This window comes from Amphiprion ocellaris, chromosome 11 (assembly GCF_022539595.1).
Source record: "Amphiprion ocellaris isolate individual 3 ecotype Okinawa chromosome 11, ASM2253959v1, whole genome shotgun sequence".
Taxonomy (NCBI): domain Eukaryota; kingdom Metazoa; phylum Chordata; class Actinopteri; family Pomacentridae; genus Amphiprion; species Amphiprion ocellaris.
In genome coordinates, this window is record NC_072776.1 from 6,352,119 (window position 1) to 6,378,556 (window position 26,438).

Below are 26,438 nucleotides of genomic sequence, written 5' to 3' on the forward strand. Positions count from 1 at the left end.
AAACGAAAATCAAATAACCACTCGTTTTTTGTTTTTCAATACCCGTTTCAGAACGGAAAATCCAATTACCAGATCCGTACACGGACCCAGAAACAACAGCAAAAAATAAAATAAAATTATAAGTTATAAAATAAATAAGAATGTTTTGCTGTTGTTGTTGCTGTGTTAACCATGTGTAATTATACAGAAACTCTTCAATATAGGTGGACCGTTCTGGGTTTTAGGGACATAGTTTGAACACACCTTCTTATTTAATGCTTTAATTATTATTATTATTATTATTATTATTATTATTATTATTATTATTATTATTATTATTATTATTATTATTATTATTATTATTATTATTATTTGTATTATTTTCTACATTGTAGATTAATACTGAAGATAAACACTTTTTTAAATTTACAATATAATTCCATATGTATTCTTTTATAGTTTTGATGTCTTCATTATTTATCTACAGTGTATAAAATAACATAACAAACACTGAATGAGAAGGTGTGTCCACGCTTTTGACTGGTATGAGATTGCTGCGAGAGAAACTTCATGCAGATAGATCTCCATCTGCCTCGTACAAGCAATACACACAATGTGGCACCAGAGAGCAGTGTAACCCCAAAACATGATCTGTGTTTGGAGCTGTATCCTCAGAACTCCACTCCAGTGCGCTGCAGCAGCCTGCTACTGGTCACTGTGCTGCTGGTGCGCTCAGTAGAAAACATTTGGATGCGTAAAAATAGTTTCTCGCTTGTTCCGGAGAGATGTTACCAAAACCTGCTGGCTCATAAGGGTGCCCGAGATGTTGCAGAGGTAGAACACCTTCAACTGTTGGATTTTGGTATTAAAACGCAAGAGGTAAGTGTCTACAAGTTTTTAGTATATAGTTTCTATGATAAAGCGAATACAAAATATGTGACAGATCGAGTTCTGCTTTGCTCGCTTGATTAACTACAGATGATCTCATTTAATCAAAAATATGTGAAACTTTTATGTGAGTGCTGTATATTTTTGCTGTGTAATGTAATTTCTATGCATGTCGTTGTTTTATACTTGAATTCATCCTTGAATTGGCTTTAGTCAGTGAAGTGGCAGAGAAAATAACCTTGAGGTTCGCTGAGCTTACTGATCTGAAAGTCTGTGCACACTGGGTGTTAGAACCCTTAAGGAAAAAACTTTGTAGGTAGAAGTAAAGTAAAATGAGTTTAGACTGTATCACTCTTTGTATAATCTGTTGTACTCACTGTGGGAGAATTTCTGTTAGGAGGAAAATGACAATTTATGAAATCTCAGCACCATTTTTCATTCTCTTCCACCTGAGCAGCGAAGAAGATGATGATCCAGGCCTCATGTTGGACCTATCTGAAGGTGTGTTTAGTCCTATGGATGGTGGGACAACTACAGGGTGAGTATGCCAAATGGAGATAATCAGAAAAGTAAAAACCTTTTAGGCTTATTATTTCCTACGTACAGTGTGAGATGAACATATCGCTGGATGTTTCAGGCAGAGTAACAGCACCAGAGCGACTGGAAGCTCCGGTGGAGAAGCCCTTCACTCTGACCTGCAGTGTTTCGAGGGAGCGAGGTGAATCCTTGAGGCAGGTGCGTTGGCTGGACGTCCAGAACCAAACCCTGCTGAGCTACCAGCCCGGCAACAGGGACAGCGTGAGCGGACAGCACCACGTGGAGCTCGCCTCCTCCCCAAAGGACACGTCGGCCATCACCATCCGCAGGGTGGGCTTCAGGGATGAAGGATGCTACACGTGCATCTTTGACCTGCATCCTACCGGTTCAAAGCAGGGACAGACATGTCTCACTGTGACCTGTAAGTAAGGCTTTTAATTTTATGTTGATCTGAATGAATATTCAGTTGAGAAAGAGAAAACTCCCAGAATGTTGTAGTTCAGAGAAAGACTATGAATGTTTAAGCTGAGATTCTGCAGGTCACTAACAATATACTTTATCATAGATATCCCAATAGATAATAATCTGAGTGGAGAATAGAAGGGGATACACACGTTTTTGTAGCAAAAACAAATGACTCTAGTGGAGATAGTTTATTATTTAAATGTGAATAAATTATCTTCACTTAACTGAATTAAAATTACAACTGCTGTATGTAACTACTGAATAAGCTCATGCTGTCTGAGATTATTGTTGCTGTACTTTATTTCAAAAATATTCCAAAAGATGAAGATTTACTGTTTTTTAAAAAGACACTAAGTGTTCAAAAGACAATAATCCTTAGGAAGAGGGGTGAAAGTTTTGAATGATTTATGGTATCTTGGAGGTGCCCTTTTAGCACCTCGAGCAGTGAGGAGTCTAGATTTCATCCTCTATATCTTTCTTATCAGATTTCCTGTCATCCTTGTACTGTCTGTTACTCCGAATAAGCTTAAAATAAGGCATCTGCTTTGTAGCCTCATGATTAGATTGGAGGGATAAAAAAGAACACACTGATTTCGATCTAAGAGTTTAGCCGACGCCTTTCTTTAAACTCATTTTAGAGATTTTAAAATGATTAAAAGTGGAACAAACTTAGGTTCTCTGACTATCACTGGTACATATGATCAAAAGTAAGTATTGAATGGTCAAAGCCATGTACTGAAAGGAATTGAGCCTATGAAATATGCAGTGATGAAGCTTAGAAAAGCAGCTGCGACACCTACAGTAAGCAGAATAAACAAGACAAAACATATAGACTTAGCTATATTCAACTCTAGTGAGGAAGGTTCTCTATTGTGATATAAAAAAAAGTCATGACCTGGGTGGGAGAAGCCTCCAGTTAAAGCCTGGTTGAGTAATGATCTTGGTGACACAGTAAAGGGAGACAGATCTCACCTTCTGGGAGAAAATGAGGATCTCGGGTATCCAGATATGGAGGCCTGAATCAAAGGCCTGCCCTCTGTTTGATAAAGTATTACTATCATTCACATCTGTTTTCTATTTGATTAGAGATTTGTCAGAGTAATTATTCAATATAAGGTATCTCTCAGTATAACTCAGGGCTAACATGGATTTAATACCGATGACATCACATGAGAATCAGAAAAGATCTGAATTCAGTGAACATCACTTCTTTACCTGTCGGTGTTTTAATGGATTAACCGATTTTGGATACCTGCCTGTTGCAAAATATGTGAACAGAGTTGTGCTTAACCACTGCTAACCTCTGAACACAAGTCAATGAGCCTGCTGAGGCTCAGCCAGTCATGTTAATAAAGAGCTGTGGAGCAGTGGGAGAAGGAGGGATCATTCTGTTAACCAGAAACAGCTGCTGCAGATTCCAGTGACTGGTTTCTGTTTGGGTTCCTCATATTTCTGAACATTCACATTGTCCTGTTTGCACACCGTTTTTTTACCCCTTCTCCTAATCCATCATTCCTTCACTGGACGGTGGCCTCCCTTTCCCCCCACAGCTCAAGTCACCGTTGACAGCAACAAAACAGCAGTGAGTGGCAAGAGAGCCTCCCTCTCCTGCTCCTACGGTTTGCCTGAAAAGGTGCAGCAGATTGTATGGAAACACACTTCTCCTCAAGGAGAGTCTACAGAGGTGGCCTCCTTTGCAAAGCGGAGCGACCCCATGATCGAGCCTCCATACCAGGGAAGAGTCTGGCTCAGTGCCTCCCTGTCCGACAGTCAGCTCACCATCCAGCCTGTCGCCATCCAGGACGAGGGCTGCTACACCTGCCTGTATGACACATTAGCCGAAGGGCCAAAGAGCTCCGTGATCTGCCTCTCCACCTATGGTAAGCATCTGTTTTCATCAGTCAGCGAACAGTGTGGCCCATATAGAAATGCAGGGACACGCAAAACCTGGGGTATGTTTTCAGAAAAAACAGTGGTGTCACATGGATACAAATATATGATAGATAGATAGATAGATAGATAGATAGATAGATAGATAGATAGATAGATAGATAGATAGATAGATAGATAGATAGATAGATAGATAGATAGATAGATAGATAGATAGATAGATAGATAGATAGATAAAATAATAGTGATCCATGCAAATATACAAGAAAGATGAAACATGGCAAAGGAAGTGTGATAATAATACTTTTACAACCAAACATTAACCCTCTTGCAATAAAACAAACACACAAACAAAAACACAAAACAAAACAAAACAATAAAAAAGGCAAACAACCCCATCAGTCAGTGGACGTTAAAGTCAGTCATAAACCATAAGTGGATGCTGTAACAACTGGTCTGCACCAGCACAATATAAGTACCACTCTTAGCCAACAAAGAGGTTTCAGTCCGGGATGGAGGGGAAAGTTTTCTTCTTAATGAATTGAAGGAATGAGCCCCAAATCTTAAGAGATTTTTCAGTAGGCCCGCTTAGTGAAAGTCAGTTTTTTTCTATTCGAAGAAAGTACAGGCCATCTCTTAGCCAATGAGTGTGGGAGGGAGGCATGGGTGACTTCCACTTTGTCACTTTAAGTCGTCTGGCCAGAAAATTGATGAAAGCCAAGGAGTCTTTTTTGTCTGTTGGGAAAGATTGCAATGAAGGGAAGACCCCAAAAAAGCTCCAAAGATGTCTGGTTCTACTTCTTCCCCACAAATTACAGAAATTGTCTCAAAAACCTCTGTCCAGTATTTGTGCAAAGATGGGCAAAGCAAGAACACATGTCTAAGGTCTGCAGGGGTATACTGATACCTAGTACAAGCTGGGGACACCAAACTTGGGGTATTTTATGTACAATATAAAATTTGAGAAAAGGACAGGTGCAGACTTTTTCAACTCAATATAATCTTGACGTTCTCATTTGTACATTAAAAGACGTATTAGCTGCTGTAATCCTTCCTGCTGCTCATGCTGGCTGTAAAGCGATCCCTTTCTAGGGCAGCCCAACATAAGAGAATCCAAAATCCTTGCTCTGTGCAAAAACATCTCCCTAACAATAAGGTTTATTCCAGAAAAATACATTTTTTTCAGTTCGAATTTTTTGCAAGAGAAGAATATTGATACCATTCTTATGTCTGTATGGTAATATGAAGCTACTTTAGCTTAGCATATGAACTGAACCCTCAGTTGGAGTTAAAACCAAATGAAGTGTGTGTGTGGCAGTCAGATGTGGCTTTAGTGCTGGTGTTTTATCTGAGCGACAAGCCTACATGCAATGATGTTGGATGTATCCATCTGCTGTAGCTCAGCAGAGAAATATCAAACTCGTGGAAACATTGGGGAAAGATTGTATTAAATAATCGGTGACCTGGGAAGATACTCATTTGATTTAGGTAATTCAGGCAATTAAAGCATCTAATTAGTTTCCTGAAATGCCTAAACCTACTCTGTGATCTAATAATTCAGCTGATTTTAAATTAAATGCCAGAGAAGTGGAAAATTGGAGATGCTGCTGGCATGAGATGAAAAGTCAAGAGGACAATAACCCTGACTGTGTGACTGTTCATGCCAAATTTTAAGGCAATCCATCACATTGGCATAGTTTACTTTGGAGCAGCAGATCCACAATTACATCCCTAAAGCCATAAGTCTTTCACAGCTTTGTTTTACAATAGTGCCACCTCTGTGTTTACTTCAGTGGCAGAACTTAGAAAGGTTTTTCAGATGCACTTTTTTGACTGGCTATAGTAGTTACAATATGCCTTACAATAGATTATCAGTGAACTATCAATACATCTTAAATCAAAACCTCATTCACTTAGCACATTCCAAAGGTTGCAGTCCAGAATATATGCTATGCAGCACAACTTAAACTGTCCTGTCAACAGAAATTCATGGCATCCACCTTGTGTGACGGTCACACTTCAGATGTTGTCTAACATGGTAACGCTCCATCACGTTTTAAATCTATAACACAGAGGATAATGAACCGTTAGCTCGATTTTAAAGAGTTGTATTTCTAATCAAGTCGTACTATCTGTCAGAAAAATCTCAATTAGATATTTTCCTCTAATCGTTCAGCCCTGCAGTGGATGTAGGAGCTGAGAAGACATGAGGAAAACAAAGGAGCCAGACTTTGATGAAAGTGCAGGAGGACTTAGCCTGGACTTTGAGGGCAGGAAAGACAGGTACCCCTGGGATTTAGACAGGAATGTTGATCTTTTCTTCCTGATTGTGGCCGCCGAAAGTTTCTATGATACAGCCGTGAGGCCAGGCTGTCGGCTGATATGTTAACGCATACACACAGAACAAATGTGTTCATGTGAAGAATGGACCATTGGAAAGAATGATGGAGGCAGGGCGTGAGGTCCTGATGCATGACTGTGTCAGTGTTCGCAGCACACAGTGATTCCCTCTGTGCTTTGTCTCTCTCTCTCTTTGTGCTTGTTCGCTTTTCCACTTTTCTGCCGTTCCCTTTCTCTCACAGTTATCTCAAGAAACAGATGTGCTTTTGTTTGAAATTGAACTGTACAGTACAGTAGGTGTTCCTAGCGCTGAGGCACGATGAGCATTAAAGTTTTTTCTTGCTGCTCGTTGCTGCCAGCAGGCTTCTACATCCAAGTCACTTTAGACATGATGTGATTCCACCCGCCTTTGCATCCACTTTCAAACACACTGTCCATGAACAAAAGTGACGAAAACACTCAGAAGTGGATTTTTCTTGTCATTAACAGGTGACTGCATGACCCGAGATTGTTTGAAAAAGTCTCGCAACAATTAGAAATTATGATTTTACAACATGAGTAAGGCCTTTGAGTATTTATGCAAATGTAAAAATTGTTTTGTAAGCGAGGAAATGTCTAAGAAGCCTGTAGGAAAAGACTGACATTGAAAAAGGCTTAAAACTTTTATTAAATTAATTAAGTTAAATTATGAGCATATGAAAAATATCAAACATGTTTAGAAATTGTTCTGTAATATAGTTCTTCTTAGAGTCATCATACCACAACTGAGAAGGTCAGTGGGTTCACAAGGAACAACACAGCGTCAAGTGACTGAAATAAAGGTTATTTTACACTCTCAGCCAATTTGTCTTGCAAAATGTGTGTGGTGGAAGAATCATTGTAATTCTTTACTTACGTATGAGTAGCAGCAACAGTTTAGCAATAAAAAATGCTTAATTCTAAGTTTCAAAAATAGAAAGTACTCCCCACAAAGAAAAAAGAAGTATACTGAAACACTTAGTGGTACATTTGTATTAATTTAGTAATTACCATTTCAAATTTGATGTAGTTGGTCAAAGTGGAGCTAAAGTTAACTTCTTTATATACAGTTGTGTAGTTTTATCAGTACACAAACTCTTTTTTTTCAAATAACTTTTAACTATAATAAAGTAAAATACGTTTCTGTAAGTTTTGAACATAGTCAAGTTAAAGCATCCCAAAACTGCATTTGAGTGCAATATTTCCATAAATACATTTAATTTTAAACTATATAACTGTAAATATATAAATAAAATTACTTTTTGAGTTGCTGGAAAATGAGAATCATTATGTTGCATGTCAGAATAACAGTAAAATTAAGTAGATTTACATTTGGACATGTTTGATTTAATATTATCTGTTTTATGGTAATACCGAGTTGGTGGATACACAGTATGGCAAGATCAGGGAAAAACAGTGGAATTAGCTTTTAAATAAAAACCACAGGTTTTCCAAATTTCACGGCAGCTTCACACTCCTTTGGGAATCATTACGGTTTGGATTATTGTCAGAATTTTTTCCTGTTGTCCTTTGAACCACCCCAAAATCTTGACGCAATACAGAACAGTGATGGGTGAGGTTCACCACTCACAAGTCTGAGAAGACGCTGAAACTATGAGGGCCAAATATCTGTGGCTAAATGTGTTCCTGCCAACAAAAGCGTTCTCGCTTCCAGTGTATCACATTCCTCACTGAGCCCGGAGTACAGGGAATTGGAAACAGCCAGACATTTACTTATGGATCTGAAGAGTGCAGGAATTCACATATCTTAACTGATCCAAAAGCTTTAAGGTTTTATCCCAGGTATCATCTCAGCAAAGACACAAGATACACAACCATAAACTAAACTAAGATATGAATTTGGGCCAATTTGCTGATTGCTGTGTTTTTGTTGTCACTATGTCATAATATTTTCAGAGCTTTTAGATCGAAGCAGAAAAAGTAGTAGTGCAGTTCAGTAAACCTGTCATCTGTGCCACATATATCGAACAGTATGAGCTTGTTGGTGTGTAAATGTCCGCCAGTGTGCTGCATTGTGATGCTACTTTTACCTCACTGTCTCTGTATTATTTTCTCCCAGTGCTGCCAAAACCTCAGGTGAGCTACAAAACCATCACTGCAGGTGTGATCGAGGCCAACTGCACCTCTGTGTCGAGGCCTCCGGCGGAGATTGTGTGGAACGTGGAGAGAGATAACCGCACCATGGGCCCCCCTGTGACCACACAGCTGCCCCAGGGAGACGGGACCACTCTGGTCATCAGTACGCTGACCGTCCAATCAGGGCTGCTCAAAGACGTGTCCGTCAAATGCTTGGTGCACCACAAAGGGCTCGAATCACCGATAGCTGTATCAATGAACACTAAAAGTGAGTTGGCGTCAGTGAATCTCTGCATTCCTGTAGTTCTCCATCAGAAAATCTTTAATAATGCGTCTGCATTTTACCCTCTCTGACAGCAGAGAGGGTAAAATGCCTGGGTTGTTTGTGTTGTCTGAGGTGATGCTAAGCTTAGGCTGCTGAAAATAGTGAAAAGGAATTGTTTTAGTAGAGCATTTGAATGCAGACTCAACACTGACAGAGAAAAAAAATAGCAAGGTTGCCTTATTGCATGATCTGGAATTTCAATAAAACTTGAAAATTTTCAGCGTGGTAGGTTGTTGTCCAGAGGTTTTTGTTGTTGTTTCTCATAATGAAGAGGATTTTGAAATCAGTAATGGGCAGTAATGGTACTGTAGAGGGTTTGACAAAGATTGGTAAAGCACAGAAACAGCAAATTTGGCTCTGCCCAATTCACTGATCCACCAACCAGGACCAGATTTGTCTGAGAAGATCTGTTTATTAGCGAGCTTCAATAAAGGGGCTGCCAGATGGGTTTTGGATTCTGTTCTTTGGGCAGAGCCAGGCTAACCTACCTCTCTTTCTCGTCCTGGTGCTAAATTAAGCTAACAGACATGTAATACATATTTATAGCTTCAAATTAAGGCTAGGGCAGGCAGCATTTTTTATAGCATTATTGGGAAAACAATCCATCGCAGCCTTCAAACATTGCAATCCAAGTAGTCTTAGTGGAAACTAAACTCTTGAACCTCCTCTTGGCTCCGTCTTCAGGATTTCTAATGTAGCCCCTGACAGGAGACTTGGGCTTTTCAACCAGGTCAGCTGAGATTGTATAAAGAGCAAGTCTACAGTGGAAGCAACATGTGGTGTTTGAATGGGTTAAACAGAAGACTTTCCATCAGGAAAGAGGGGTTTATGTCCTGTGTGAAGCCAGAAGTAAATGTTGACTTATTTTTGCATGGTTGAAGTGCACATTTAAGCCCACACTCAGCTGCAGGAGGACAGCTGCAGATAAATGTGTTCACTTGTAACACCAGCACCACTGTCGCAGCTTCAGTTTTATAATTTAATTTATTGGGTCACGAGTGCACCCATTACAGAAATCAAACAGCAACAATATCAATTAAATCTCAATTTTAATCGGTGATGGTCCATAAAAGGAAAGCTGTGCCCAGACTGGCTCAGGCTTTGGCATACGCAGCCACATAAACACCAGCACCTAAATGACACATTTATGGCAGATCATAAAACTCCTAATCAGATCTAATCTGTTCTTTTCCTTCTAGTTGGGACGGCGCTCACCATCCTGATCTCAGTCACCACAGTAGCAGCTCTGCTGGTTATGTCACTGTGCTTCTGCCTTTGGAAGTGTTTTTTGCGCAAAGAAGGTAAGTGTGTCAGAAACTGTAGGCAAACGTCAGAGCAAGTATGATACTCTTGTGTATATATATGATGTCTTTGCCTGCTCTTGGACATTTAACTCCAACTATTTATGTCAAGGGTGTTTTTATATGAAACATGGGGTAAGTTAGTCACCTCAAATAGACTAGATAATCTACAGGAACAGAAAAGAAAGATGGGAAATACTGGAAATTGTTTTCACATGAATTTGGCATAAAACAAACGAAATCAAATACAGTATAATTTGGGATTTTGTAGCATGTTTAATAACTGTATGTGTAATAATGTAAGTTTCTTGGTGGTGATGTTCTGCTGGCTTATTTAGAAGAGTTTTTTTACAGATTTCCACTCACTCTGCCTTCATCCTCTTAAACTCCAGGAATCATTAAAAGACAACAGACTTTATAATGTAGGGCTCCCTCCTTGTTGTGGGTTTTGGTAGCCTGCCCAGATGCTCCTGAAGCTATAATAGAACAGTGACCCATTTGGATGCAGTGCAACACTGTCATAACTATACAACACTGGTGTTTAATGCTTGAGATTTTTTTCTTTAAATAAATCAGAGTATGTACAATACTCAGTACTGCTGATTCAGTTAAAGGGCTATCTAGAAACTCTAATATTTGTAGCACCTCAGCACCCATAATTTAAGAACACGATGACTTTTAAGGAGTAGTGGTAATTTAGGATGCTGGGATGTTTGGGTTAGTACTACTAAAGGCAGCTACCCTAAAGTTTACCTGTTGTGGATTAGACTTACCTTGCTTACAAAACTTCAAACCTTTAGATCTATCCACATTTATTACATGCTAATTGGAATAACTGACCCCCGACAACTTGGTCGTAGTTAAATAAAATAAAAGCACTTTTAATGTTTAAAATAAAATGGCAAAAAATATAGTCCCTTCAATTTTCTAATTTCTTAAACAAAAAAAAAAAACCTCAAAATGGTACCTTTTAAACTGGATGGGGTACCTTCCCTTGAAATTAAATGAATAACTAACACAAAACATTCCCTTTTAAATATTTAAGGGTACCTTAAATGTGCTCACAAAGGAATATTATCAAATTAAAATAAAGTACTGTATTAATCAGTTGTCTTTTTAATCAAATTACCAAATTACTATCTACAATGAGAAATGGAATCCTTGCAGTGAGTTGTACTTAAATTTTGATATATTTTGCACAGTTTAAATACTGAGATTTGGACTCTGCACTAATCACATGATGTCCAGATCAGACTATCCATACATGACAACATAACAGCTGTGTCAACTTCAGCTTCTTTTTCTGTCTTTTTTTTTTTGCTCACTGCACTGTATTTGCACTTTACTGACACATGTAATCATTTTCCATCAGTGCATGAAGGAAGTCAAGTATAATAGTGCTGAGGAAATATCTGTGCATCAGTCAAAGCAGAGCTTAAAATGACTCTACAGACAAGACAATTAAAAAAGGGATCTGGAGCCTGGAGGTCTGCTGCACACAGCTGGATTTACACACTGAACACAATGGAACAATCGATGTTAGACAAGGAACTTATCCGTCTTGGTTTTTGGAATTACTTCATTATGTTTTGTGGGAAGTAATTTTTTTTTTTTTTTTAATTATGTGGTAAACATGGACCCAACTGCCATACTAGCACACAAGAGAGGTTTAAAGAATAATGTATTGTTACAATTTTAATTGGTGATAAGGCTGGCTTGGTGATCCAAGAAGAGAGTTCAGTGTCTAGTTAATGAAATGGAGGACTTGGTGATGATCTGTAGATTGGTTTATGGAGATACTGGGCATGATAAGAGAATGAGACTGGGATGACTGTGTAGAGGCTCAAGAGCTGAGTATGGAGGTCTGGAGCAGTGGGTGGATATCCAGCTGTGTGACCAAAGTGAAGGCTGGCAAAACTGGCAGGATGAGATTTGGACCTGAGGCACAAAAGGGTGTCTTGAAGCACAACAGAAACAGAAGAACTTGAGTAGACTTTGGCCAAGGCTCTACTACCATGTGCAGAACGGTGGGGCTGCAACTTTGGAGAACTGGGCTCGAGTTTATGAAGCAAAAAAGTTGATTGGGGAACGGAGCTCAGGTTTGTCCAGTGATTACTGCCAGAAAAAGAAGAGCCGATCCAACAAAGGAAATGTACTGAACAAAAATATAAATATATATTTTATTAAATTCTTTTTAGCTTAGGTGAATCAGCGTTTGTTATTCTGAGACATTGGCATCTCTACAACAGAATGGACATCATCAAACAACAATGTACACACTATACTGGAAAAAATAAAGGGCAGATGGTGAATGGGGCCATAGACAAGTCAGCAACTCATTAACAATTTTGTTGGTGCTGGCTTGTAGAATGTGGTCCTAATTTTTTTCTGAAGGTCTTGGCAAAGTTAGCAGATTTTTTGAGGGACAGGATCATGTCGTTGGACATGTCCATCTAGAGTGTCCCACAGATGTTTGACAGGTGACATGTTTGGAGAGTAAGCAGTTCACAGTAGTAGGAATGCAACTTTATCATTTGCTGAAGAGTAGTGCATATTCTGCAACAAGAGGAGCAGCTGCATCTTGTTGAAGTTTCAAGTGGTGGCAACAAATAAACAGGTTACTGTGGGTATTTCATCTCGATATCACTGGGCATTGGGATTGCCATCAATGAAATCCGCACGTGTTCTTTGTCCATGGCATATCCCTGCCAATACCATCAGTCTTCCACCTCATTTAGCCACTCCCAGTGGTCCCTTGTATGTTTACAATTTGTTAAGTACAGCTGGAAACAGCATTCATCAATGATCAGGAGTGTCCACCATCTTACTAATGTACAACAAATGTGGCTGATTTACCCACAGTGGTAATTTTGGAACCCAAATTGAGATGTACACAGAGCAGGAGAAAGGCAGGTACAATCAGATCTCTTTATTCTGATTGACAAAATCAATAATTAGCCACTAGGGCCAGAAACTCACTGGAGTGAAGAGGTGGAGGCACAACCTCTGTCTGTAGGCCAGTGCTGATTCCGGACTTCGGCGGGGGTCCAGGACCTCTATCTGGAGGTCTTCTCCGAGCAAACGGTACTCCCACACTGCATGCAGTGTGGGACTCGCTCTTAAAGCCGGGGTGATTGTCATTAGCCACAGGTGTGGATAGTCACAGCTGCTCTCCCTCTGCACTGATCACCAAGCCGAGCAGAGGGAGAGAGGCAGAAACCGGTGAGCCCACCACAGCAATGGGGGGATCACACGGTCCATGACAACTTGAGCCGATTATAGGAGCACTCTGCAATTAGATCAAGGTCTCAGTGAGCACCACAAAATTGCAAACCATCTTCCTTCAGGTGATAACTCACAGTTTGAGCAGATATCCGCTGGTAGTGTGCACCAACAGCTTCATCAGCAGTCTCTTAGGCGATTGCATATGACATTGCAAATGGACAAATCATATGTGATGTTCCTGGAAGTGGATGGTGATATGTAGTCTGCGGTCATGTGGCAGATTGTCTGTCATACTGCACTATCTGAAACGGTTTCTTTGGTAACAAATGGCGAAGTTGTGCACATTTGAGTGCCTGGCTATGGTTCGATCTGTCATGCCAGCATCCAGCATGCCAACAGCCAGTTTCTCTGTCTGTCTCTTGTCATATGTGATAGTTTCTTTTGAGTAAATCCACATTTTAAAGTGATATTTTATAGCCACTGTGTGGTTGTCCAAAACTTCTTGTGAACAATTGGCTAAACTTAGCCTTAACCATTTTCTAACAGTAACAATAGAAAGGAGATAGAAGTCAGAGTAGAAATCCATGTGATTTGTTTTAAATTTTCTACAGCATTTGTTGCTTTTCTGTCACACATTTCTTTTCAGCTGATTAATCTTTCAGATGAGGCCAGACACTGAGAGGAAAAGGCCATGTTTCTCCAGAGCCAGCCTTGCAGAATGGCTTCCCTGCTGCACCTTCATCATCATTATCTTCGTACAACAGGAAGACGTTTTGACACACCTCTATAGGATGTCCAGTACAATCCTGTTCATGAGCACCAACTGGACAAACGACATTCAACTCTGCTCTGCTGCCTCTGCGTCTGACTTTTATATAATCTCCAGGCTGTCCTCACATGGCGTCTATGAAGGACTCTTGAGCGGATCGTTTTACTTCTCTCCAACTCTGTAATTGATGATCACACATTCCACGAGCAACGGCAAATTTAATACAGTGATTTTGCACCGTATTGCGTGTCCTCAAGCTACTCTCCTGTCTTTGCCTCTTTTACTTGCTCCTTAGTGGAAAAGTATCGTAAAATTCCATATTTGTCTTATTCAGCAAATGCACCGGTTACATGAACATGGGCTCTGGGGTTTAGTTCAGTCAATTTAATAGACGCTATTCTTCTGTAAATACTCACTTGCTCACCAAATGTGTATTTATCCACAGCTGAAATAAGACCCTTATAACTCTTTCACTCTTGTACAATGCCCAACTATTTTAGGAAACAACTTTTTTAACATTAATATATATTCGCGCCAGGACTTAATTAATTTCCCAGCCAAATCACTATTGTAGAGATGAACTAACACATACATCCGCTGAAGGCCACTGCTGCTTTGGTGCATTGTGAAAACTGGGTGGGGTCATGGGTGGTATTAGATAAACTAAAGGGCTGCATACTTATATCTTATTTGTGTAGTATCTCTTTTCTACGTGTTCAAAATCTGTCATGTGTTCAAGTATCTGTTAGAGGTTCAGTTCATGGTCAGCTGGCTTGAATCAATTGCCTGAGGAAGCAACACCGAAACCTTTACGGTGCCCCTGAAAGGAATGCATGTCTCATTGCCACAGCCACTCTGCTCCTCCACATATCCAGCTCTCTTTTCTGTTGCACTGGATCAAAATGACACTTACATAATATAATGCAATGATGCTGAGGTAATATGATTGCATGTGTACAGGTGCATTTTTTAAGAAGTATGCTTCGTGCTGAAATAATAATGCATATCCAAGCATATGATTTGCATCTGTCAGTTATTTGCTTTAACAAGTTCGGCATGAAAGTTCCCAGAGTTGAGGCAGTATTCTTCTGTCCGTGAAGTTTCAGTGTATGCATACGACACTGATCATGAGCACAAACGTTGAAGTAAAATGCTTCTGAAAGTGGTTTCAGAACATTTTTTTTATATAAACAGAAATGTGTTGTAGCATCCAGCCCTGCATCCAGGAAAAACAAAAAAGATGCATTATGACCAACAACGTATGTGAAGCTGTTGTAATAAATGCAGCAAACCGAATTAAAAATGTTTTAAAAAGTCATACAACTCTGTGTCTTCATCTATGTCTCGCTTTTCAGCTCAGCTTTGTACATCTTACATTGGATTCAGGAGAACATGAAATTCCTGCTCCAAACATGGCTGCCAGATGCTCATTTTTTAGGGCGCTTTTTTAAAAATCACAAGGCAGGCAGGCTGTGGTGGATCTTGCAGAGTGAAAAGTCACACATGTTGTGCACACGGCTTCACACAGAGAGCCGACTGTGCGTCAATTTTTCTCTGATGTATGATGTATTCATAAGTTCTGGGATAACAGAACATATGTGTTTGTGCATTGACTTCAGAACTTGGAAAAATATATGGAATGTATACATGAACTAGAAATAACAGATGTGTAGCTAAAACAGGACCTTAATTAGGCCTTAAAACTGTTAAAATATTACAATAAAAATATTACGTTTAAGAGTCTTTGTTCTACATTTCTAATTGATTCATGCTCCCTACTCATCTTGCAGACATCTGTATTTTTAGAATATAAAAACCACATGCCCTGAGCATTCCTGCTTACCCTCTCAGAGGGTTTTCATGTTGCACTGCTGAGGACAAATGCAGGTTCAAATCACACGTCTTAGACCTGTTTTAAAGCCTGTTTGCATGTGCATGATCCCACAGTCAGAAATGTGTATTCTCCAAAGTCCGAGGCTGGAACGTTTTTCATTTCCGTGAAAGGAATGTTACTGTATGTTTTGGAGTTCTGTGAGTTTGTGTAAGGAGTGTGAGTGGACAGGTTGCGCTATAGGTTGAGGCGTGTTTTTTTTTTCATTTGAATGCTGCATGCCCCTATGGAAAAAATAGTGAGTAGTAGTAATAACTTTAAGCAGATTAGATGTTTACTTGAAGTCTGTAAACCCAGAGAAGAGCCACTTTTGTCCTCCCAAGTATCTTTCAACAGCACCCTCAAACCCTGCCTCCTCATTTATGTGCTGCTCTGGGTCAGTATTTCATCTATATGTCTAAGTACAATGCAAAAAACTGATGTTAAATGGGAATTTCCACTCATTAAGCAGTGAAAAATATCTCTTCACTTTCTCACATTTGAATGTCATGACTGTTTCATAGTGCTCTGTGCTTTTAGACTAGATCTTTTGGACTGCTTCTGGAGCAGAACCAAAAGCATTCAGGGCTCATGCGCATCTTGTCAGGGTTTTTAAGCTGCAGTGCTGCTGACTGGTCCACACACTCTCTTAGTGACCTCAGACTCGATCTAATCAGGCCTGTCTCGAGCGCTGCCTTCGCACAAGCCTCCACGCTCTCGATCTCTTTGCAGTCTGAATCAGTGCTTTGTCCAACCGAGAAAAAATACAATTACCAGTGTGTGTGTGTGTGTGTGTGTGTGTGTGTGTGTGTGTGTGTGTCAGAGAGGGAGGGTGTGTGAGAGAGCGAGTACAGGCACAGAACTTGTGTGTGGGCTGCGGCTACCAGACATGATGCTGTGATGAAACATTTCCACCCAAAGACAGTGAAGTAGTTCCTCTACTCATTTCACACGATTCACACACAGCATGTCGTCTACATTTTAAACTTTTCACCGTCCTCTCCTAGGTATGCGTTCTAGTGAGCAGAATATATAAGCTTTTTGGACATTTTCAACATGCCATTTTTGAAGTGAAAGGTAGATTAGAGCTTCATGTTTTACATTTGAAGGAACATCTGTAGGAATTTCTCTGGACGTCATCAGAAGAAAACTGAATAATCAACATGCTTGTCTATGTAACAAAGTGAATGTGTGACGAGATGATACTTGTGGTTGAACATGGTGAGAAGGACAATGTCCACACAGCAATGCCAGAAATTCAGACTCTGTTATCTCGTTGACTTAGAGCTATTCAGACTGCTAACAAAATGCAGGTGGTCAGAACAAAGGCCACAGTTTTATCTGCTGAATGTATTTGACCTGTGACCATGTTACTATCACAATCACAGCTGAAAAAGAAACCATCAATCTGACAAAAAACAGTTTCTTGGTATTTCAATTGCCTAATCAAAGTAGCCTTTTACTTAAGTAGTCAGTGAACACACAACTTTTTATCAAATTATTGTCCTATATCTCAAGTTGATTACATTATACACTATTTGCACATTGTCAGGTGAATAATTTGCACATTTTTGCACACTGTAAATATTTTATTTCCTTATTACTTAAAAGTACTCATATTTGTTACATTTGCTATTTAACATTTGCTTTATATGTGTTTTGCAACACTTAGTGTCTATTGACTTGCAAGAGGGTTTTTAAAAATCCTTTATCCTTCTTTAAAAATTCTGTAATTTTAAGCATTTACTGCAATGCACCATGCAGAATTCCTTGTATGTTAAAAAACCTACTTGGAAATAAAACTCATTCCAATTACAGAAAACAGAAATGCATGTTTTTTGAGCAGTCTCCAGACAAATGAGCAAAGGCAAAAGAAAACAGCATTGTACAGTATATCACAATTTTAACCAGGATTGAGAACAAGTAAATAAATCTGAAGGTATCACAAGATAATCAGATGTATAAGAAAAAACGTAATGTACCACTTCTTTATCTCAAATTTTTCTTTAAAAATTGCTGCTTCTTTTCGTGGTAAAATGCTGTCATTTTGCATTGCCTCATAAAATCATTCTGTCTTGAGTCATTACAAGGGTTGCAAGTGGATATCAATTTGTTTGGAGGGGTCAAAACCCCAAACAATTACTACTACCTTACAGTCAGCATATCATTCTTTTAAATTATATCTTAAATTGGTTTAGGCACATTGTTTTTCTCCTGTCATTGCTCTTCTTTGCTTGTAGTTTGTTGTACTTTTAAATAGCCAACAAATACCACTCTTATTTGATTTTTATGTAACTAGAGAAGGTTTGACAAGCTAAGGGAAATGAGGTCTATACCACAGAGTTTAGCAGCTTCAAAAATGTTTCCGTCTTTAACTTCCTGCACACATTTAAGCAAAACCACACTGATGTGGTCAACAGGCCAGGTGCTGAGGATCATAGACGTACAGACTCAGGTTTGTATATGGGACTCAAAATGTGTGAACTAAAAAAAACTGTAAATATGTTTAGAATGCATAAAGTGTATATGGGGACATTTCTTGAAAATATTCAAATAATGAGCTCAAAAGGAATGCAAAAAATTTATAATCTAATAAATCAGGGCTCTGCCAAGGATTATACATCAAAGCTGCTTTTCTTTACAACATGGATATCTGCCTCAAAGTTCCATTTTCATACCAAAGAAGGAAGGAAAATGTACAATGTGTATTCAGTAAATCTGTACATGATACATCTACCTAACCACTGGCTTTTTTTAAAGAACCACCAAAGTCAAAAAAGCCATCCAAGTCACGCAAACTAAAAGAAACAAAACAGAATTGGAAAAGGACTGGAATTGACCAATCTGAGCATGAGAGATTAAATACATTCCTGCTTCTGTTCTATCACGCTAACTTACGATGACACACCGTGCATCTACATGACCACAAGCCTCCTCCGTTCGCCTCTTTCTGCAGCGTGGCTGATGTCTAACCATCTCATTGTTCCATGACACCAACACATACCTGTCAACACTTTTTCCATCATTTCATCTGTGAGAGTCTGTGTCAATTCAACAACCTTCAGGGAACTTTGATGACAGCATATTGTGGGTTTTTATCTTCCGTTGGCGCTGTGTTCTGTTTTCTGGCAGCCATCCCGGTCTGCCTATGACTGATGACAGCGTACACTGCAGAGGCTGACGGTTGGCTTTTATCTGCTGTGTTTGAAACAGCGGGCTGGTCTCCAGTGGGTGACAGGGCAGGTGACGATTTTGGGGTTTCTGGACTAGTTGATGAGTAGATGTCATTCACAGTACAGACACTGCTTCGTAGGACAGGAGAGAAAGAATGGGTCCATTTGGGGAAGTCTGGTATCATATGAGTGGGCATCTCCTGTGACACACAACACCAGAATGAAGATGAATAAGCCAATAAAATGTATCAAAGTGTTAAAGTAAACATGAACAGTTCAGTTAGCTCTGTCCGATAGAACCTAAATCAGTCTGTCGGCCTCTTTAAAGTTCACTAGTTGCACAAAAAACTGCTGAAAACAACTCATTGTGGTTCACAGTTTTTTTTCATGATTTTTACATTTCTCATGCATTAAATCTTCATAATTAAACTAGACTAACCAGATGCTACCTGTGGCTTTTGTATGCTACAGTCATGACCTAGATCTTTTCCACAGTTGACAGTTTGGTTTGTCACTGCGGAAAAAGCAGGTATAAATTATTATATTACAAATGATTGGACAGTCATCATCACTGTCATGGTGCAAGAGGAAAAAAATTGAGCTTTGACAAACAAAATTGTTTGTTTTCTGCTATGACAAATAAAAATGCCTCATACAAAAGAGGTCTATTAATCTTATCTTTCAGGAAGAACTTCTGTTAAACTGCATTTACCTCTCCTTTTGTGTGGTTGATGGTCAGTATTCCTGTAAAGACAAATACCACATTGTTTTAAGTGGTAAAAACCGATGAATATAGTGACTAATCCAAAATGCTGAAATATATTATTGTTCTTACGCCTCCAGCCGTAAAATTTCAGCATCGTTATCACTGTCAGTGTGACAATCAGGAGAACTATGCTCACAGGGATGCAGAAATACGGCAGCCAGGAATAATCATCCTCACCATCAGTGCTCGATATCTTGACTATAGAAGAAGAAGAACCATTAGCGGTCCTAAACTGCATTCATTAAAATGTACATGTAATATCTGACATATATAGGTTCCTACCTGCTTCAAATTTAGGCATTTCAACACCCTGGTATTTGTCTTTGGGGAATCACAATAAGGAGATGAAATTAACACGTGAAATCAGATGTATTTGTATCACATTTTGATAGTGAGGAAGAACAAAAAATACTACATACCTGAAACTGAGATCTTGATGGAATGACTAAATTCTCCAAGTTTGTCTCCTATAAACTTACATCTGTAGAGACCGTCATCATAAATGGAAATCTGCTTGAAACTCAAATAAGATACTAGTTGATCATTAGCTTGGTTGTGATTCTGTCTTAGTTCTACGTTCTCTGTTTTATTCAGCTGTTCACAGTTTGACTGGAGGACTTTACACCAGGTGATATTTAATGTTCGTCCACAGTGTTTGACAGGACAGCTGACTGTCAGACTTCGTTGTGGGGCGACTTTCCATGTCGTGCCTCTCCGGACCAAGGCCACAACTTCACATGACGCAACCAAGTCTGAAATTGAACAAATACAGATCAAATTGTTAATGTCTTGTATAATTCACTTCAGATTTCCTTTGTTTAAATGAGAAACTGTTTATCAATTCAAGCACTGGGGAATGATAGTAGAAAACAGCTTCTGAATGATACTGCAAAGTCATACTTACGGTATGGTTGACTACTTGCTTACAAATTGTGCTATATTTTTAAATAAATTGCCAATTTTCCTATGGTCAATATTACAAATCACAAATTTGCTTCTGTGGTTACACGTTCCACTCATTTTAATGGGGAAAATGTATCCAAAAAACTCTTAAGCTGGGAAAAACTGAACAAACAAGAAGACCAGCTGAGGAAGAACAACTCTTCTAGGATGGACAGACAGGTTGTGTGAACTCAAAGCACACAGCAGATTCACAGGACAGTTACATCTAAGTATTAGTCTATAAGGCATTATTATTTGTACTTGATGATTTTCGTTATTATTGTATGACTTTCTTGGTAATGGGCACAAATGACAGTGTAAAGTCTTTGTCCACAGATACCAATAAAGTATTTTCTGGCCAACTATGAGGAAAGAAAGAGTGAATAAACAGAGGAGAGATGAGAATTCAATTACATTGAGATTAGAAATAGTTACAGGCAACATACTAGGGACCCACAGTTTCTACAGCCTATATATCATTACAGTGAAGTGACCGTTTTATTTAATTTCTTTTAAATTTTTGTGTAATAAGACAGCTTTTCCCACATTTTCTATGCTTTGTACTCATCATAGTGGACTGACATCAAAAGTAACACCCATCACCTGGCTATTATTTTTCCAAGTTTGCCTTTCAAAGAAAACTAGAAAAGGAAACAAATTATTTATGTCATTCAGCGAACTTATGAATAGCTCACCATATCGTTCTTTATATATATATTTATATATATTTATATATTATGTTGTCAAATTAACCTCAATAAAGTTTGTTTGCAGGTAAACGTACGCATATGTGGACTATAAATTGCGTTTGATTTGATCACCTGACAGGACATAAAAGCTCATCTTGACACAAACACTGGAACTCAAAACTGCATTAATATGCCCCAATATTTTACCATCATATAAAAAAATGTGTAACAGATAAATGTTTGATAGATTTAAAATCATTCTTCCTTATTTTGTTTGCCAGCAGCCACAGCATGGAAAAACACTGTCTTTCATACCATTATTAATTTAATTGTAATATCAATACTCTTTTTTCACTATTTTTCTGTCAATTATTAAACAAGTATCAAATAGGTAAATTCCCAACTTTGTCTTCTTCCCTTGCACTTACATAACTATTCATTGGGTATTATTAAATTTAATAAATTCACTGTAATCTCAGTCATCACCATTTTCTTTCAGCCAACTAAGCACTCTAGTATCTTAAAATGTTCCCTAATTCTTTCTCATATCATCAGTAAGGTTTAACTTTACCTCTTCCATTATTGCAGACAAATGCAAAGCAGCAAAATGTCATGAGAAAGCTCAGTCCGTCCATTAGGCTCAACGTGTTCGTCACCTGAAACTTTTCAAATAACTCCTGTAGCTACTGCAGAGGCTCACTTGTGACAAGTTCACCACTTCCTGACCACCCACTGTTTTCTACGACCATCCAGCGCACGCATCTATTTTAATATGTTATGAAATGCCAAAGTTTCCAGTGTAAGTGTAAGTGTGTTTTATCTTTGCAATATAACAGACTTAGAGAATTAATATTTACAGAGACCATCTTCATTACAGAAACTGAGACATAGACATTTTTTGTTGGGTGAACTGGGCCTCGCTTTGATTACTTGGTAACTTATCTGAACAAAAAAACCTCTCACACTCCCTCCAGCAACTCATGAGGAAGTTTTAACAGCGTGGCTTCAAAATCATACTGTGGCCTTGGATGAATTTCACTCCAAAGGGTGGTGAAAAGGAGATTAAACCAATTTTAGGCCAAACAACAACAACTAAAAGTATTCTCCACCAAAATACTGGCAACAAGTCTGGTCGTGAACAGCTTATATTTTTGGGCCGTGTGTACTTCAGGCCACAGGAATGTTCTCATTAGCTTAGTGAAACAATTATACATTTGCTTTTTCCTATCTGTGTAACAACTGCAACTAACAAGCTGCTACTGTGGCTTCGAAAAATCTTCCAAAGATGCCTATTTCTGAAAAGGAAACTAAATATAGAGCGTATGAGAGCTCATTCTTTTGATCACAAGTGTGACAGTAGTTAGAATTGATTGTGACTGTTTTGTTTTTTTTCATTGCTTCCTCCCATGCAACCAGCAGATGGTGTAAAATGACACTCAACTCTTGTATTTCTATTGTAGACACTGTCATATTTGTCTTCATCGTGCTAATCTGTCTCAGATTTTTTCCAACAGCACCCTCTGGTGTGGGAAAGTAGTACAATTTGCTGTACATTGGCTCATGGTAGCACCAGAGATATAAATGCAGTTTTGTTGGGCGGTCAGAAGTTATGTGTTACAGTGTCAAAATAATAAGAGTTTACCTTTCAAAGTTGCTCCCAATTCTTTGCTGTTCTTGAGGCTCTACAGGACAAAGATTTTATAATGTCAATAATGAGGATAACTCCGAACTTGTGTACATGTGTTTCCACCAACCACTGCAGAGCACACTGGGTAGAGATAAAGGTAACCATAATAAACACAAACCAATTTAATTTAAATCCTCCTTCCTGTTGAAAATTTTACAGCTTTCCTATCATTATCTGGCTGACCATCTATTGATTGATTTTTATGGATTTACTCTTTAATACAAAAATTAAAGTTACCTTTTGAACATGTACAATTCAATCAAGTTAGTTTGGTTCGGCCAACAAAAACTTAATTTCCATTTTAAAAAAATCTAGTCACCTGGCTCGGCATGATGCGAAACCTTTCAGTGCGTGTTGCAATGATCTAATTTATCCCTCCATGTAACCATGTAACACTCTGTCACTGGCTGGTTCAAACCCCTCGACTCTGCGTTGTGTTATGTTTAATAAAGAAGTCGGAAGGTCGATATTTTCCTCCTGAGTCGTTTAATGCTGGTAACATCAGGAAACCTCTGGTCAGTGGCTCGGTTGTCGCGTGCACAGCACACTCGTGCACGCCTCCCAGGAACTGACAGGGTTTTTACATAAATATACAATACATTATACAATACAACAAGATAATGAAACAGAATATTTACCTGGTAACATCAGGAAACCTCTGGTCAGTGGCTCAGTCGTCTCGTGCACAGCACACTAAAGAAAGTAGCACGTTCGTTAAGCTAATGCTAGCTACATGGCTAGCTCACGGAGTGTCTCAAACTCCCTAATTACATGTCAAAACACATATATACATTAAATATGTCACCTCACTCTAATCATCATCTGGATAGATCATAGCGTACATGTACTTGTGAGATAAACAAAGGAACAACACGAAAGAAACCATTTATGATCCCGTGCTGTGCTCTCTAACCCACCTCGTGCCACCAACGCCAGCTGCACACCACAGCTCCAGAGAGGGCGCCACTGAGCCAACAACAATAAACACAACCAGATTCCAGCATCACATATACACTGTTACACCCACTCGCTCCAGAATCGCTATGACTGGTGAGCATGCCACATTGGAAACTTCTCGGTATTTCAAAGACTGTGACCAAGACTGATAAATAAGCATCAGAAGAAGCAGCCTGCTCTGAAAATTGGATTATATTCAAATCAAGTCTGGATGGATGAAACCTCCCCAGATGACCTCATGGAGTTGTCCTTAAGATGCCAAATATTTAAATCATGTTTTATGCTAATGCTAATAAATTAAGTCAAAGACACAGAGGTCTAATCTAAATGTTCTTTTGCTTTTCACAAAATCAACTTTTCCTCTCAACACTGAAAAATATGTGAACATTTTCTTCTTGATGGGACATACAGTGACCGCTGCTAGAGATTATTATCCTTCCTCAAAAATTTGTGCTCTTATGCCTTTGCTGAAGTAATAACAATGTGGGATCTTAATCTCGACTGGGGCATTGAAAGAACACTGTCTGGAACTCAGTTTTTTCAGCTTAAAGACAAACTCGCTACATCAAACTTGAAAAATACTCTAAGCCTAAGTTAACTGAGACATCCAGCCTTTGGAGTTTGCTGCTCTTTGACATCTTGACTAAAATCCACAATAATGAGAGTCAAAATGTTAGTGTAAGACATCAATATTTGAACACTGAGAACATTTTCAATGATCTGTGCATCTCTAGGATCAATATTATTTTCTCTATTTGTGACTTTGGCAATGGGAAACTTGTCACAGACCTTTAAAGCTGACAGACGTCATCCACACAACAAGAAATGAATTAAAAAATAGTTTTTCCACATTTGTCAAACACCATACAACACAGACAGAGACAGAGCACTCAGTCTTTTTCAAGGGCACCCTCTAGTGTATCGTGTAGCAGTGGCTACTATATATGAATGCAAGGTTTTATGTAAAATATACAATGAAATTCTCTTTGGATCTATCCAATCACCAACATTAAATATGTTACAACTAAAATGATCACGCATCTCACTTCAGTAAACCTCTATAATTCTGGGATGCTCTTTCACTGCATTTTGCATATTATTGCATCCTGATGTCTATAAATGTCTATTTTTGCCCTTGTCAAAGACATGACTTTGAAAAGCAAACTGGACTTTCAGCTGTACAGGGACTTCCTTATACTGCTTGTAAAGAAAAATTTGCACAATCATGCAAATGAGGGTAATCAGCAACAAGGGCAAACATGGGGTCAGCTCACCTAAATCTTCCTACCCCTTGTTTTATCCATCACTACAGACAGTTATAGTGTTGATCCAGTGGCAGATATTACTGAGTAAGAGGAATATAATTTTATTCCATAGTCCTCAAAGCATTACTTAACAAAATGTGTCTTTTTGGAAATGTAATTGCAGCAACCAACCAATTTTATTGGGTTATTTTTTTCACTGAAAGTCTTTGGACTACAATATGTTCTGTCTGTTGTGTGTGATTCACTTGGGTCAATATATAATTGCATGACTTTTTGTAACATAGTTGACAGGTATCATAGTTGACATTTTTGCTGTTTTCAGGCCTAAAATCAACATGGCCGCCTTTACCCAAACACCACATGGCATTTTTAAAGAAAGATTCTTCTAAATATTAAATATACATTTGAGTAAAATTGAAATTGAAATGTATTTATGAAGATATTGTAGTAACACTGTCTGCGCTTGACTCACACACTACTTTATATTAAATAAGTCAGAAAGCCTTGGAGTCTTGCCAGGCTTTTCTTCAGGAGGAAATGACATCATGTGGAGCAGGTCATGTGATCTGGAATTAACACACTTCCTTGAGGGGTGTTTTTGTAATGGGGAACTTAGTTGAAAGTGATTTCTCAGACACAGATACAATTTGTTATTTTCCATATAAAATTTGATATACTGCCAATAAAGGAACATCCGTCATGATTATCTCAACTTAATAAAAAGAACACAAAACAATTTTTGAACAAGCTCATTTTATTATTGTTTAGCTAATTAGTGTTGACCTGGAGCTGCACCCTTTAAAAAGAACCTCCTGCAAACTTCTTCCCGCTCTCTACGGGCCAGTCTTATTCCTTTGTTAGCTGTGATGTGATGCAGCTGCTGGTGGTATCTCATAGCGAGGATTATTATGGTTTCCACCCTTAAACAACCTTGAGTTTAGCAGTTTCAGTGCAATTAGTTTTTACCTTATAAGGAAATAGGAATATACCATGAAGCAAAGCCAATGTCTCTGTCTTTTCGGTGTGTGTGTTTATGTGAAAACACTCTTTGTACTGATGTGTGTGTGTGCAGCTGTAACTGTCCAGCTTGACCTGTCTGTATCCATCATGTATTTAACCCTTCAGAGCCTGGGGTTAATGCTCTCTCTCTATTCAGGTCAACACAACTCATACATTAATTATACAACAAATGGTTATTAATATCAATAATGTATTACTCATATGTGATATCAATTTCAGTGTTCACCTAGCAGTG

General features: G+C 38.7%; 2 protein-coding genes across 3 annotated transcripts; one reads left to right on the plus strand and one right to left on the minus strand.

Moving 5' to 3' along the window:
- Positions 1–674: 674 nt before the first annotated feature.
- Positions 675–15,157, plus strand: zgc:113337 (uncharacterized protein LOC503741 homolog). 2 transcript variants are annotated; one of them, XM_023284713.3, is made up of 7 exons: positions 675–858; positions 1,325–1,405; positions 1,505–1,825; positions 3,420–3,749; positions 8,198–8,482; positions 9,739–9,840; positions 13,712–15,157. In XM_023284713.3, exons 2-7 carry the CDS (start codon positions 1,333–1,335, stop codon positions 13,717–13,719), a joined length of 1,119 nt encoding a protein of 372 aa, XP_023140481.1. In that variant the 5' UTR covers positions 675–858; positions 1,325–1,332; the 3' UTR covers positions 13,720–15,157. The 2 variants fall into 2 exon arrangements, with proteins under 2 accessions (XP_023140481.1, XP_023140480.1); XM_023284712.3 differs by having other exon boundaries at positions 13,728–15,157.
- Positions 15,158–17,226: 2,069 nt separating this feature from the next.
- si:ch211-214p13.8 (B- and T-lymphocyte attenuator) lies at positions 17,227–23,890 on the minus strand. The gene is made up of 7 exons (XM_055015079.1): positions 23,879–23,890; positions 23,600–23,654; positions 20,063–20,395; positions 19,926–19,964; positions 19,713–19,841; positions 19,590–19,621; positions 17,227–19,077 (listed from the first exon to the last, which is right to left on the minus strand). The coding sequence occupies exons 2-7, from the start codon at positions 23,607–23,609 to the stop codon at positions 18,766–18,768; spliced, it is 855 nt and encodes a 284-aa protein (XP_054871054.1). The 5' UTR covers positions 23,610–23,654; positions 23,879–23,890; the 3' UTR covers positions 17,227–18,765.
- Between the last annotated feature and the right edge of the window lie 2,548 nt (positions 23,891–26,438).

What these genes read in the sequence shown, in the direction of transcription:
- zgc:113337 (XM_023284712.3), top strand. Translation starts at nt 1,333, where the DNA reads ATGATGATCCAGGCCTCATGTTGGACCTATCTGAAGGTGTGTTTAGTC. An exon ending in GACATGTCTCACTGTGACCT is followed by an intron (nt 1,826 to 3,419) that starts GTAAGTAAGGCT and finishes TTCCCCCCACAG; the next exon opens with CTCAAGTCACCGTTGACAGC. An exon ending in TGTATCAATGAACACTAAAA is followed by an intron (nt 8,483 to 9,738) that starts GTGAGTTGGCGT and finishes TTTTCCTTCTAG; the next exon opens with TTGGGACGGCGCTCACCATC.
- si:ch211-214p13.8 (XM_055015079.1), bottom strand. An exon ending in AATGCCTAAATTTGAAGCAG is followed by an intron (nt 19,842 to 19,925) that starts GTAGGAACCTAT and finishes CTTCTTCTATAG; the next exon opens with TCAAGATATCGAGCACTGAT. An exon ending in TCAACCACACAAAAGGAGAG is followed by an intron (nt 19,078 to 19,589) that starts GTAAATGCAGTT and finishes TGTGTGTCACAG; the next exon opens with GAGATGCCCACTCATATGAT.